A 14,942-nucleotide genomic window follows, 5' to 3' on the forward strand; every position below is an offset into this window, starting at 1 on the left:
AGCTAAAAATACACCCTTGGGCACTCACGCAGCACTGAGCTACATGTTTCTGACACACACATGTACACACAACCATAACCTTATGAATAAAAACAGACCAGTGGCAAAGTCTGTGTGTGAATATAGATGGCCAACTGGCCTCTGTATAAAAGGTGCAATGAGTCAGGGATTTACAGGGCCTTCCTTCTGTTTTGTTCCGACTCTGTAAACTTCTTGTGAAACCTGACCAACAGGATGCAAAAATAAAATGAGAAGGATGATAATCTCCTTACTGATGATCTCATTTCAAATTATATTCAATGACTCATGCTGAGGAAAATGCTGCATGTGACACCATAATGTTTCCATCTCCCGTCCCTGATTCCCACCTTCAGCAGTTTGTCCTTCTTGCGTCTCCACTCTTCCCACTCGTTGACTATACGGCCCCACAGGATCCATGTATCCTCCTCCAGATGTGACAGGTTGGAGGAGGCCGAGGAGCTGGACACCAGTGATGAGCCGCTGTTGCGCCGTGAACCGCTCATCGAGCGCATGGATTTAGAATCAGCCTCAAGCAACCTGCAGGAAGAAACAGATGATGAGGACATGAAGCACAAATTACAATTGATTATTTTTGATGGAAAAGACACAAGATTACAGGGCACAGCATGTTTGTCTCATGCAAGGCGGCACATACACTGGAGAGCTAAGATGTGCATTAGGAGTCACGGCAGGTAGATATGACATTGAGGTGAACGTGACATTGTGAGGATCAGTACAGTTTGTGGAAGCACCACGAGGCTTGTTTCCTAAATGAACTACAGAATCAGAGACCCATGAGGATTTTACACATACAGCTGGCTATGACAGTGACGGAAAAGGACTGGCCTTTAACTCAGCTACCAGTGAGTCACACTGATAAGCTATATTTTATATGTTTCAAATGCCAAGCTACAAATCTATCTCTAAAGTATGTTTGTCACTTTGGTCGTGAGATGAGAAGGTTCAGAAGTTTAAACACATTCTCATGGACTGCTGACACAATCCAAGTCCACCGTTTTAGAGAGTTTAAAGAGTTTAACAGAGGAGTTTAAGACTAGACTAGACTTCAGCAGCATTTCTCACAAATTATCGTGAGCTAAACAAATAGTTATACATTTTGTGTGAAAGCCAATTCGATTTTTTGATGAGAGAATCGAAACCACTCATCTTATGAAGCAGACTGTTAGCTTAGCTACAGTAGTAGGTCACTGCTCGTGGTCAATAGTCAATAGTCAAGAAAATAAGAAACCACAATTTGTTTTTACACCTTAGTTCTTGTGTGGATTAAACAAGCAAAATAAAATATGTTGTTTTCTGAGCCATACAGGTACTATTGCTGTTTTTTTTACCGTTACTACTGGCTGTAGCTTCACTTACAAATGTTGTTGTGGTGCTGTTAGTCCTCTCTTTTAATATTCAGCAAGAGAGGAAAATAAGAGTATTTTCCAAACGTTTGAACTATTCCTTTAAATGTTTAGGGCTTCAGGACAGCAGGAAGCAGAGATGATGTGATTAAAGAGACCACTCTTTACCCTGAGGGTGTTTCAGGTTCATTAACACTTTGACCTTGAATGTCTGGTTCTTTTAAGTCAGTTGACTCCTACATCCTGCACTTTAAGTCCTTTGCTGAAACATGTGATAGCTGGAAGAAGACTTTTACAGCATGTGTCCACTAAAATATCACGCTGCTCATCCCTTTTCTTTTTCAAGTGAGTTCCTTTCATTTCAGTCCATGCTGGACTAAAAATCTAATGAAAGCGATACAGACATTTCCCTGCTGGAGAACCTGGTGCTCTTTGTTGTGTGGGATTAAACCTTCAGGTGATGGCATTTTTCGATATTATCCCTGAGGTAACGGATCCTGAACTGATTTAATACTGAGCTTGCTGAGAGAACATACATCAGCATCCAGAACACATGTACATATTTTACTTTCCAGTAAGAATTAAAGGTTTATTTGGTTTTATGGCTGAGGTGTTTCTCGGATGGAAAGACCTTTTTTTTTAAGCGTTGATTAAGACAATCTTCGGTTAACAATGTAACAATGTGAAAAAAGGGGATTGTTATGTCAAGGGACAGACACAGGTTAATTTTCTTTTACAAACAAATTTTTCCTCATAATCTCCTTTTTGATTTGAACATTAAGAAGCAACAATGCTTAAATCTCTGTACAATGCACTGTATTTATTTGTTCTTCCTTTTTGCATATTTAAAATGTAAACAGAAAAGTTTCTGAAAAGTACTGGTAGTGTTCCCAGTGTCCACCTTTTCAGTGTTTGCTAAAACACTAACCTACATACCCATTTCTTGTTACCCAGTGTATTTCTTCTAGATGTAGGGCATACAGATTTGTGATTCTAGGTCAAGTTGACATTGGCCTGTGGTCATTTTACACAAATCCTTTTGCTGGGTTGGGCAGGTGCATACACACCTTGAACAATCACAATCTGTCATGCAAAGGGGCTTTGTCTAAATGCAGCAAAATACAGTATTATACTATTCCTCCAGGAGTCACTGTAACCACTGCCAAAGCACCTTGAAATCTATTATTTGAGTATGAAACACTTGCACCCTGCAGGCTTTAAAAGGTGACTGTAAAACATTTAGTTTCAATGTTTAATAGAGCACAGTGGCTGCATACTGCTTAGACTTGTGATGGAAACTTCTCTGCAATCCTTCTGTATGCTTACTTTTTTTTGTCATAGTGATAAAAACACTTCTTAATCTTGATCTTCTCATACTCAAAAGATAGACTTTGAGTATCAGTTTAAGCTTCACAAATATACAGCAATATCTGATATTTTCATGTCCTCTTGAAAAGCAGGAATTCATTTTAAAAGCTTTTGGATGTCTGTGAAGGACAAAGTTTCTGTTCTGCAACATCGTTCATCCTTCCATAGTTTTTTTCTCTGACTGTGTGCTGCACAATATTTGGTGCTTAATGCAGAAAATATCTGGGATCACAACTCATGCATTTTGTTCCTTGTTCCAGGTGGTGTGTGAATGTGTTTTTGCTCCATACATGTTCCTAGTGAAACTTTAAAGATTTCAGGGCAGCTATCTAGTTAGTCGATAACCACTGTCGGAGTTTTACAAACAGGCTATACAGATCAGATACAGATACCTGTCATGACTTTTTGCACTTGAGCTTCTGCTTCTTGTTAAACTTTTAATTTGATGAATTTGCCTGTTCTTTTATCTAGATTCTTGTTCGATAAACTCAAACATGATCTACCTACAGTTAATCGACTTTTCTCATGCACTGTCTTTGGATAAAGTTACTTATTTACCTTACAGGGTACAACTACACTGACCTAACATAATGATTACTTTTGTTACAACTGCTCCCCTTACACAGACATTAGTTAGTGTACGCAGGCCTGCCATACTTTACACACTCATACAGCACAAATGCAGAGTTAAGACTTGACATTCTTGGTAATTTGTTTTTAAGCAATCAGTCTGTAATTTTATACACAGGCAGAGAAAGGCAGGCTTCAGGCAATGACCGTCTATTGTAACTTTTTATGTAACTCACAAGATAACTGAGCTGATGTCAGTGTCATGAACTGAAAATGCTGTCCCCTCCTTACTTTTTAATGTTTCTGGATGACTCACCTGTTTTGCTCCTCCAATTTGGCCAGCAGCTCCAGTTCATCGGGACTCAGGTTCTCTGAGTCTGCTGGGGAGGCCGCTGGTGCTGACAGCACTGCATCATGGGAAGATGAGTCTGGGCTGAGCACTGGGCTGCCTGTTGACAGTGGGTCTGGATCCATGCCGGGCGGGGAAGAAGGGCACTCTAGCTGAGGGAGCGCCCCACCGGAGCTCTCTCTTTCTGGACTGCTGCTGGGTATAGACATGGCGGTGGCGATGGAGAGGGATGGGTAAAACAGTACAGGTGTAGTAAGAGGGTCTTCCAGTCTCACTGTTGGTCTCCCTCCTCAGCGAGCCTGAATGGCAGCCTGGATGGCCTTGAAGCCAATATGATCAGAGGTCTTCAAACCTGTCATGGGTACAGAGGAAGCTGAATGAAAAAGGATGGCCACAAATCAGTTCAATTCAATGGGATGAACTCAACTTTGAATAACTTCAGTAAATATAGCAGTATTGTTTGGTTGAATGGCACCCACATCCAGCATGGGCCTCCCTGTCTACAATCATCCTAATAATTTGGATTTTTAGCTTGTTATGTTTACTTTTTTTTAAATTTGGAGGAGCATGTCATGTTTGGCTCAGTGTACTGAACACACAAGTGAACTGGTGATACTGTTGCAATGCACACGAAGATGCCAATAACGCCCCTCCCTGTTTCAAATGACTACTTTGAAGGAGTGGCTCTTAGTCACTGTAATGACATCATCCTAAATGAGAACATCATGGTCGGTCACTCTGCTTACCAGAGAGCTTGTTTTTCTTCACACTAAGACAGATAGTTTCCCAGTCACGACCATGTAAACAAACTCTATAGATTAAAGCGAACAGAAACAGCAAGAACAAAGCTGTCAGCAGTGTAATGAACAAACATAATGACCTGATACGCTGTTGTTCAATTAATATCACAGTTTTCGGCTTTCAGAGGGACTCCGCCATGGTCACACTCCCTGAGTGCTTGATGTGTATTAAGAGATAATAAATCAATTGGATCATAAATAAATTAGATGAATAATCGAGTGAGTTCAGAGAGATGAAGCAGGTGTCACAGAGCTTATAAAGAACTAAAGCCACTGGCAAGAAACAGAAGAGTCCAGGCAGCTTCTGATGTAAAACTGAGATGTGACTTCACACCAAGAAACAAACAAACTGATGCAACTGCTTGGTTTGGGCTTAAGGCATTGTAAATAGATTTTTTTTAAATAATCAATAATAAAAATGGGTGTATCTTCCAAGTTTAATGAGTTAAGGGCATACAAAGGGCAGGAATTTGTATCTTGAGTGCAACATTTAACTTGCTAATGTTAGCACATCCAGACTCTGTGATTTGCTTTCCTTCGTCATATTAATCTTATACATGCACAAGACAGGGGAGCTGAATATTAAGAGATGGTGTGAAGCTTTCACACATGCCAGAGAAAAACAAACATTCCCAAGCATAGCTGTTGTGCTGCATATGACAGCTGCTAAAGCTTCTTACCAGAGAAGCAATAAGCACAAAGACACATTCAACACGCACTTTATGTTGTATATGTATAGGCTCTGTTTCTTTCCACGCCTCGCTGTGTGCTGCAGCTCGCAACCAAAGAGAAGCTGAAGAAGAGTTGCAATTGGTCTGTAGAGAAAATGATCCAAAAGGCCAAACTGCTGCTCTGTAATAGGAAGCAAAATGTGGAGCTACGGTCTGCTCCCCTGACTCTCTCTCTCCTCTGCATAATGGATGGCATCTCTTTTGCTGGTGCTCATTGAAAATTACTTTTGGCTCTGCTCACACACACACACACACACACACACACACACACACACACACACACACACACACACACACACACACGCACACACACATACAATATAACAAATTCAGAGGCAGAGGAAAGAAATCCCAGCTATTAAATAAAATACACAACATACACAAACACAGCCATCGAACATACTCAACAAGAACAACACAATAAATTGATCGATAAATATCATATCAAACTGTCTACGTATTTGAAAACTTAAAAACAATGCATTGAAGAATTGATGTAATCAACCATGAAGGTTGAATAAAAGATACATTAGTCTTTGTGATCATTTTTTAAGCATATGATGCAGAAACACACCACAAAACAAGGAGAGCAGGAAAATAGCCTGCAGTAGAAGAGAGGAGCATAATAACAGTCTGAACAGGGAAAACACTGCATGGCGACGAGACAAGGACCACATTCATGCACAGAAACCAGCCCAATCAAAAGAGCCATTAACAAGCCAATGAAACCAATCACATTTGTAACACAGCTCGGTCAAAAGACATATCTGAAATAACGTCCTTTTCATAATAAAGTAATTTCACCACCATAGGCTAATGATTGAAGAGGTTTAAGTTATTCTAGTGAAGCCAAGCCACCTCTTAGGGGCTGAATTTATTGCAACGATCCTAAAACTGAAATTAAAAATGTCAATCTGCCTGTCCTTCCAAGATTAACATCATCTGGCAGATGGATGAGCCTAAGGCAGTGAGGCATCTGCCTCGACGTGTATATTCACCTCGATCCCAGCGATGAGACTGAAGTGATATCTATTTTTATTGGCAAAATTTATAACTGTACTAGATACTTGACAGATTTTCACCTTGATCTCAACACCAAGAAACCCTTCAGTGACTGTACACAGCAGCTTGTGTAAACCCTTCTGGCCAGCCTGGATCAAAAGGCACAAGAGAGAGAAACAATCTGACGTTAATGAGGCCGACTCTCTTTGGATGGAGCATTCACTCACTGCTGCTTCATGACAAGAGTTTGATCCTATCTACTGAGTTTAAATTATTGTTGAGGGTCCTTTCTGCTGGCTGAGTTAATTTGTTAACCAGCTTCCATGGCCATCTTCTTTTATTAAGGAATTTAAATTGTTAGTGATACAGAACCACAATCAATACGGAAATATGTGCCAATAATTTGAATCTCTCAATCTCTGCAAGATTTATGGTAAAATATTCCCTGAGCAGGTCAACTTCCACTGACTACTACAGAAATCCCCACTAAGACTTTGCATCCACATTGCACAGTTAACAGCAAGTATCACATTTTTTCCCTCTACATTTTATATTTAGTGCAAAAAAACAAAAAAAAACTGGCAGGTGGGACAGTAATCTGGAGCCATTAATAAGGACATCACCAGATTAAACAGATGTCACGTTCATGAAAAAAAAGAAACTACAAGTGCCATTTAAACATCTTAAGAATCAGCCTGTGAAAGAACAAAAGGAGAGAGAGAGGTTTTAGTGCTACAGAGGGCTATTCAGCTGTGTCACTGTGGCCAGACCACACTGTAAAAGGTGTGAGTCATGCAGCAGTCTCTCTCGCACACACACACACGCTGGTTAATGGAAGGACGTTGTGAAGGTCCCTGACAAAGCAAAACAAGACAGATTTTCTGAGCTTGGCTGTTGCTTTGTATATGACAGCAGGCTTGCTGTAATGTCATTGTGTACTTGGGAGAAACTGCAGAGGGCTGAGAGATAAAGGAGGGTTTGAGGGGCTTTCATTGTAATCCATTTAAAATTGTGTTTCCAAGCGTGTTTAGTGTGTCTGTGTGTGCACTACATGAAAGATCACTGTTACCGTTTAGCATGTGCACCCACATGCTTGGTGTATGCATGTTTATATTTCACCTCATTATGTGTGTGTGTGTGTGTGTGTGTGTGTGAGCACCATTTTGTTTTTGTTTGTTTTGTTTATATTTAAGCTCTCCTTGACCAACGTCACCATGCACAACTATGGTATTGTGTAAAATCTACGCCTGGAAGCATCCTCTCTGAGCTCTCACTGTCTACAGAAACAGACAACGCTATTGTTTCCTCTCCTGCCCCCCCTTAATACACACACACACACACACACACACACGGCACCTCTAGTTATTCAACATGAACCCACAACCCCTCTGCCCCTCCGTGCTTTTAATGTCGTATACATGGTTTGAATGCAAACCTTAGCGCGGGATGTATAGCACTGATTTACTTTTCATCTGTGTGAAGGAGCTTTTCACGGTCTTCATCTGTGCTTGGTGACACTGAACAGGCCTGGGACAAAAAACCGATCTCTTCATAAGACCAACCAACAACACATCAATCCATATTTCCCTTTCTGCAAAATAAGAAAAGCTGTACTATAATACTACATGCTATCAGTTGCTCTGGTGTAAATCATTTCCCCAGAGGCCGGGGAGAAAAAAAATGCACACACAAAAAATGGAAAATCCTGACCAGCAATTTATGGGAAAAAAACAACAACAACAACAAACAAAAAAACAGAAATCAGCTGCTTTTCACAGGAATCCCAGCCTCGCTAGTGTGTCACCCTGTTCCTCCTCTCTATATATTCATGTGTGTCTCGCCCTTGGGTATCTTCCATAATCTATAGATGCTAACCTCACTGTTGTTCCAACTCATGATCTCATGTTTGGTTACTGCCACGTGGACTGTTAATTTCCACGCTATTCATCTCCTGTCCTTGTGACTGCCGTTAGGCTCGACATTGCTCAGAGTGTCCTATTGTAAAAGAGGGAAGTTTTTTTGTTCCTGATATTGGTGCTTAAAGCGCTTTCCCTTAATGTTTGTTAAAGCCATAGCTGGAACCAGAATGACTTGATTAGCTTGAGCTGGTGCATGGAATTAGTCCTGACAGCAATGATGCAGACATATTGATAAGTTAAACACACTCCACATACTGTATAGTGCACAAGGGCAGTGGTGTAAAGTAGATACTAATCAATATGTGTACGATGAAAGGAGGCTTTTAAAAGGCCGATAACAACTGCCTGACAGCGGTGGAAACATCTACTCTAGTAAAATTTGTAGGTGCTTTACTTGAGTATTTCTATTGTATGCTACTACTGTTTCAGAAGGAAATATTACTACATTTATTTTATTAACAGCTACAGTTATTGTCTAGTTTTCAGATAAAGATTTCACATGTTAAACTTATTACTTGTTATAATATATGATGATTTGTTATAAATGTAACTACCCAACACTATATGAGCACAATACAGTAAATAATTAGCCCCATGTTGACTAAAATATTAAAGTACCACATACATATTAATACAATTGTGATCCAACAATGCAACAGGGCCAGTTCTACATAAAGTGTACTTTTGAATTTTGCACTTCTTCCTTGTGTTGTGCTACTAGCTGCTAATAAAGCCTCAAGCTGCTAGCTTCGAGTAGAGACGAGGAGCGGGCTACAGAAATTTCAGGCCCAACAAGAGCTGACTCAAGTGACATCACCTGAGGCCATTTGTCAGATTTCATGCAGCTCTCTCTGCAGCCACAAAAGGCTTTACTTAACCCTTTTTACATATGCAGCAGTACTCCATAAGACATGTAAATGTTTACTTTATTTGTATTTTTATATTGTGGCATTGTTACTTTTACTTAAGTGAATAATCTGAGTGCTTCATCCACCACTGATGCCTGAGTTATTCTACAGTGAACCAGACATAGCAGTTTATGTGTACTGAGGATGAATGGCACATCAGCCATCCAGCATCATCATTATAGTAATGAGAGCCTGTTCTCCAAACAGCCCTCATGTAGCAACTGTACTGTTTACATTATTGAGATCTCTCTCTGTTTCTCTCTCTCTGTGTCTCTGTCTCTCCCTCTCATTAAGCTTGAATGAAAAGGACACACTTTTAGGCCAATCGAAGCAACAATAACAAGAAATGTTTTCCAGGTCCCCTAAATCTACTGACTGCGTTCATTTAAATGACTAATGCTTTCCTGCTCTAAATTTAGTTAGTATCCCTTTCCAGATTCGGTTGCCCTGCCACTGTGAGAGGAAATTGTCCAGAAATAGCCATCCTCGGAACCCATCAATTACTTTCAAGTACAAGTTTAAAGTATTTTGCTCTTTTCTATCACTGAATGTTCAATGCATTAGTACCAACACTGCTCAGAGTATTTAACATAACTAAAATAGACGCTTGATAAAACAGACTGTAACATTCACTAATCACTCACTAATCTCAAAACTGGATTACATGAGCGTGTCACGGAGGATAAATGCTGACAACTGGGTGCTACAGCAGGCACGTAGCTGATGCTTAATGGGATGCTGAAGCAATGACTGACATTAGTTTCCCCGCTGCATTCATTATATTATCTTTTTATTTCATACATTCCCAGCAGCGTCATCACAAACACTGATCAGAAGCCAAGCTGCTTTTTAATCAGCCATTCTGATTACAAACATCTGCTGTTTGCCTTAGAAACGGCTGTGAGACAAGGAAACAGTCAAACACAAGGAATCCACAAACATTAACTGAAAATGAACTTGATTAGATTTTTTTTTTAAGCCTGTTTTCATAACTACTTTAAGCATCCTGGGGAAATTTAGAAAAAAAAATGAAACTGTCCTTTTATTGAGATGATCTGCAAAAGAGACCAACCTGTAGAAGTATGAATCAGTTTGAATTTGATTTCTGATTTATAGGCCTCATTTATTCTGGCAAATATAAGTACAAACATTATATTATAAACCAATCTAAAGGCCACCTAGTTTGTGCTGTAAAAATCGTTCCACTTCCACATTGAAGACGAATTAGCTGACACATCATGTTACAGACTGATTGTGCGACGGAAGCATCATCATCAGCCACAGTGTGACGACACAGGTTTCAAAATGCCTCATTCTCTCACATCGGTGTTGTTAATCATACTCCCACAGATTCAGCTGAACGTAAATCATTCCCTCATGTTCATTTTAAACAATAACAGTACGTTGACCTGGCTGATGAAATGCTCGGTACAGAGATCAGATTAACTACCTCAGAAATCACAAATCGTGGTAAGAAAAGCCATAATCATGTTTGCTTATAAAATATCTATCATCATTATTTAGTTAGAGCCACTCAGTTAAGGAGTGCTGAAATGTGTTTGTACTTTTCTGTTTGTGACACTTCATAATTGAAATACTGCATTTTTCGATGTGCATTTGATAATCTTATACAATGCGCTGCTAAAGATTAAACCAGTGACTCTGTGTCACATTTAAGATGACTGAGTTGTTTTCACTCAAAGACTCATATAGCTACAGACCTTTCTGTAACTATATGATGCCCCAAAAAGGTAAAAAAAATAATAATATGAAATAATATTTCACAATAAAGCAAAAAAAAAAAAATTATAGAAAAACAGCAAAACATTTCATATGTTTTTCACAATCTCCCTCCCATTTTGGATGAGCATTGGACTAAACTAGCTAACTCTATCAACAGGCTACAACAGAAAGATACTACTTACACGTAAATACATCAGTATTAACAATCTAATAAAAGTTGCGTTTGTGTGTGCTATGTAAGATTTTGAATGCAGGATTATACTTCTATTGAATTATTATTACAGTAATGTACTGGTGTGTTCACTTGAGTTATGGATCTGACTACTTCCATTGCTGCCTGAGGAAACAATGTTGTGCAAGGTGACAGATCCAATTACTATTGAAACAGATGAATGAATAGAAAGAGGGCAAAACTCAGAGTAGAGCTCAAATGATTTAAAAATGAGTTTGAATGAGGTTTCTCTACAGAATTTACAGTATAACAGCCCTGCGCATATTTGTGCCTCATTATTCATTTGCGCGTTGGTATAAATCCAACATGTAGCAGTGTGAAAATAAGATCACGACTCTGTCGGTGTAAAATCTGCAGGGCGACACAGATCCAGTTACAAATCTGCAGCCTACGGGAACAATAGAGTAGAAAGTGGAGAGCTGCAGTTGTAGTGAGCTTGAACCACGACAGCCAGGTCATCAAGCTGCTCCCTGTTTTCATGTGTCAGCAAACAAGATGAAGTGCAGTGCTGTGCACACAGGCCAGGCCGGCACCACGACAGGCAGCCAGTTAGATCAGCATGAACCGGGACAGACGATATTGAGGGCTTTAAAAATGTACCTACATACTTTAGTTTGACCACTGTTTGTGTGGATGGTGCTTCTATTTAGCAAACACTGACACAGACATTTGATTTAGATAATCTCACAACTGCTAATATTTTAGAGCTGAAAGCAAAAATGGCAACAATTTTGATAACTGCTTCTCAAATGTGTGTGTTTTCTAGTTTTCTTAGTCTTCTGTTATAGTAAATATTATACTTTGTCTAAGGACCTTCATCATCTATAGACTGTACCCTTGTCAAACAGCCAGCCGCCACTCAGGAAAGAATCGAAATTAATCTCATATTTTAATAAATCTTTTCTACTGTGAGGATAAGTTTCACTGAAGCATCTGCAGGCTTTCCAGAATGAAGCTTGTCGAGTAACCATATAAAACTGAAGCTGTTATTTTTACGATACAGCTGCTAATATGTGTTCAGCCAACAATGCCTTGAAGCTGGAAAATGAAGTTGCATACAAACAAGACGTTGAGCTTCATGTCTGCTGACTGCAGGTACAAATGCAAGTTTATGAAAAAGTCATAATGCTCTTCTTTGATGATTCATCCCAGGTGCTGTTGCTGGATTAAGCCACTATTGGATGTTAGATCTCATCGTAAGCTCAGGAAAAAGACGCAACATCACTCTCATGTACAACTATTATTAAAGGCTCATTTTGTTTTTGCCGTGAGGGAATTCAATCAGTCCTTCCGTATTATGACCTGGACATGTTGCTCCTGTTCTACAACCAAACACAGCAACGTACAATAACAAACCTGGAGAGCAGCAGGCAGGCGATCTGTACAGAACAGAGAGAAGACTGAAAGATGATATGCCTCCTGTACTTGATGAAGGCTACACACAACTGCATGCACAAATTCAAACCCACACACACACTCACACAAGTGCACGCACAACTCAGGGATTGTTTATCCTGGAGATGCTATCCAGAGCCTATTAGCTTACCACTCTCTCACACGGAAGATACAGAAAAATGTGACAGCAGCAGTGAGTGCAAAGGAAAGGCTCAGCTGGGATAAGGTGTGCTTGTGTACCACAGATGTAGTACAAAATCTTTTGTGTGTGTGTGTGTGTGTGTGTGTGTGTGAGCGTATGCGATCATGGGATCAGATAAAGAAGTTTCGAGGCGACAGCACTTAAAAACAAGGTCACCAGGATGTGAGAATCAGATACCTGTTTCCTTGACAGTGAAATGTGTGAGATGCCTTTTGCATGGTGAGTGGATTTCACAGATAAGCCTGAGAGTAATCTCTATGTCTCTCATATGACGATATGATGAACCCATTACTCAGTGGTACATGTCCTTAGTCATGGGGCATTTAAGCCCTGATTATAATCAACAGAGTAAGATAATTAATTCCTTGAATAGTTTCCCCTTTCAGTGCCTGAGGGAGCTCTCCCATTTTGTGACTAGTCAGCGGTATCCTTCATCATTCTACCCGCAAAACTATGTCAGCTGCTGCTTTTTTTATTCCACTTGGGAGGTAAAAATGATACGTGCCTGGCCTAGATTTAAAACATAGAGTCATTCAACTCTATTTCTTTCAAACTTGCTCCTCAGTGTCAAAGCTGTGCTGGTTCTCTGTCACACAGAAAAAGGGATTTACCTGCAAATCACTCTCTGATTTGATGTTTACAGTGAAAACAGCTGGATTTGAAGTAAGTGGGCAGGTAGGAGCTCAATGACTATGATGGTTACCAAGGACAGATCAACAAACACCTGGAGAGAGACACACACAGGTGGACAGAAACCAAGTCTACTTGATTAAAGATGACAATGACAATCCTTTGTCCTTTGTCCTGCAGTTTCATACCTGAAGAGCCTTTAATCCTATTGACTTGAGTTGTTTGGACATTGACAGCTCATTATCCCGGCCCTGCACGCCTAAACAACAGGCCTTACATGCTCTGCAGTCGATTCATGGCTCGGCTGGATCAACATCTGTGGCCAAAATGACACATCATCCCCCTGTCTTTGCGGCACTAAATGTCCCGGTTTTCCCCACAACAACAACGATTGTGCCACGACGTTAAAAAGCAGAAGACTGCTGAGGAGACAATACGGACATGGCACAGAGCAACATGCTATGATTTAGCAATAAATATGGTTTATAGGCTAATGAATGGGCCGTGTCTCCGCTGGCATGCTGTACAGTGGAATTTTACACTGAGATAGATGGAGCATATGAAGACGACGCTTTAATAACCAGGAACCAATGCTGTTTTTTTCTACGTGGGCCTCTGTTGCTATGTTAGTTTCCCGTTTGACATAATACAAACTAATAAGCCCTCAGGGCCCGTCAGGATAATAATAATAAAAAAAACCCTTATAATAAACAAATAAATAAATAAACCCCCCAAATGCTCACCTGGACTCCTTTTCCATAATCAGAGCGGTGCGTTTATCGTCGCTGCCACACGAGTCCGTCGTAAATGTCAAACGTTTGTTATCAGCTAATTAAAATCTTAATAGACCACCGAGGACAAACACAGAGAGACCGTCCAGCGCAGTGCCATCCTCCTGCCGCCGTTCAACCGGGAGGCAGCGCCGCGTCGCACAGCTGGCCGCGAGCCCTTTTTCCTCTCTCTCTCTCGCGCGTGTGTGCGTGCGTGTGAACTGGATTAAGAGGTGAGAAATGTTTCTTTAGATATCCGCGAAAATAACCATGCCAGCCGCGCGGCGGAGCAGGGATGTGGTTTAAACGGCAGCATCAGTCATTGACACAGAATGGCTGGCGTTTTCTGCCTTCTGAAGAGCACGAGGAGGAGCGAGCCAATCAGGTTGCAGACTGAGATATGATTGGCATGTGAATCAGCCAATGGCGTGCTCGGACTGCGGAATCCCTTTGGAAGGACAACACAGACAGCCAATCAGCGGAGGTTTTTATTCCGCGGGAAGGCGGGGCTCGCAGGTGTCATACAGCGGTGTCGCCTTTATCGGATGTACAGCATGGATGTAGTTTCTATGTGTAGAACAACTAGACGATTAATTACGTGACAAACATGTTATATGTGTGTGGTTCTGCAACCAACTGTAATCACACGTGTTCAGTATTGCTATTTTTTAGTGTTACTTCAGAAAAATGAACAAAAATGAATGCCACATTTTACTGTTTATTATAGCCATGGATTTTGCCGACAGCCAGAGCTAGAAATACCTGACAGAAGTGACAGAAAAGTGTTGATATGCATAGAAATCCTTAATAAAATGTAGCTGCACTCCACTGTAAAAAAAATACCTGTACCTGTAAGTACAAACACATAGATATTGTTAGAAAAATATACTTAAATTACAAATGTTAAATGTATTATATACTAGTTTGTTATCGATGAT

At 40.3% G+C, this 14,942-nt stretch overlaps 1 protein-coding gene across 3 annotated transcripts in view; it reads right to left on the minus strand.

Moving 5' to 3' along the window:
• evi5l (ecotropic viral integration site 5 like) overlaps nt 1-14,406 on the minus strand; it is a 29,128-nt gene extending 14,722 nt beyond the window's left edge. For 2 of the 3 annotated variants that reach the window (XM_027282868.1, XM_019261658.2), the window contains exons 1-3: nt 13,978-14,406; nt 3,640-4,024; nt 369-558 (exon numbers count right to left, since the gene is read on the minus strand). In XM_027282868.1, the coding sequence (XP_027138669.1) occupies nt 369-558; nt 3,640-3,881 (432 nt within the window). In that variant the 5' untranslated portion in view covers nt 3,882-4,024; nt 13,978-14,406. Of the gene's footprint in view, nt 1-368; nt 559-3,639; nt 4,025-13,422; nt 13,517-13,977 lie in introns of those variants that run through there. The other variant, XM_027282867.1, reaches the window with a different exon arrangement.
• Between the last annotated feature and the right edge of the window lie 536 nt (nt 14,407-14,942).

Source organism: Larimichthys crocea, chromosome X, assembly GCF_000972845.2.
Source record: "Larimichthys crocea isolate SSNF chromosome X, L_crocea_2.0, whole genome shotgun sequence".
In the NCBI taxonomy this organism is placed as follows: domain Eukaryota; kingdom Metazoa; phylum Chordata; class Actinopteri; family Sciaenidae; genus Larimichthys; species Larimichthys crocea.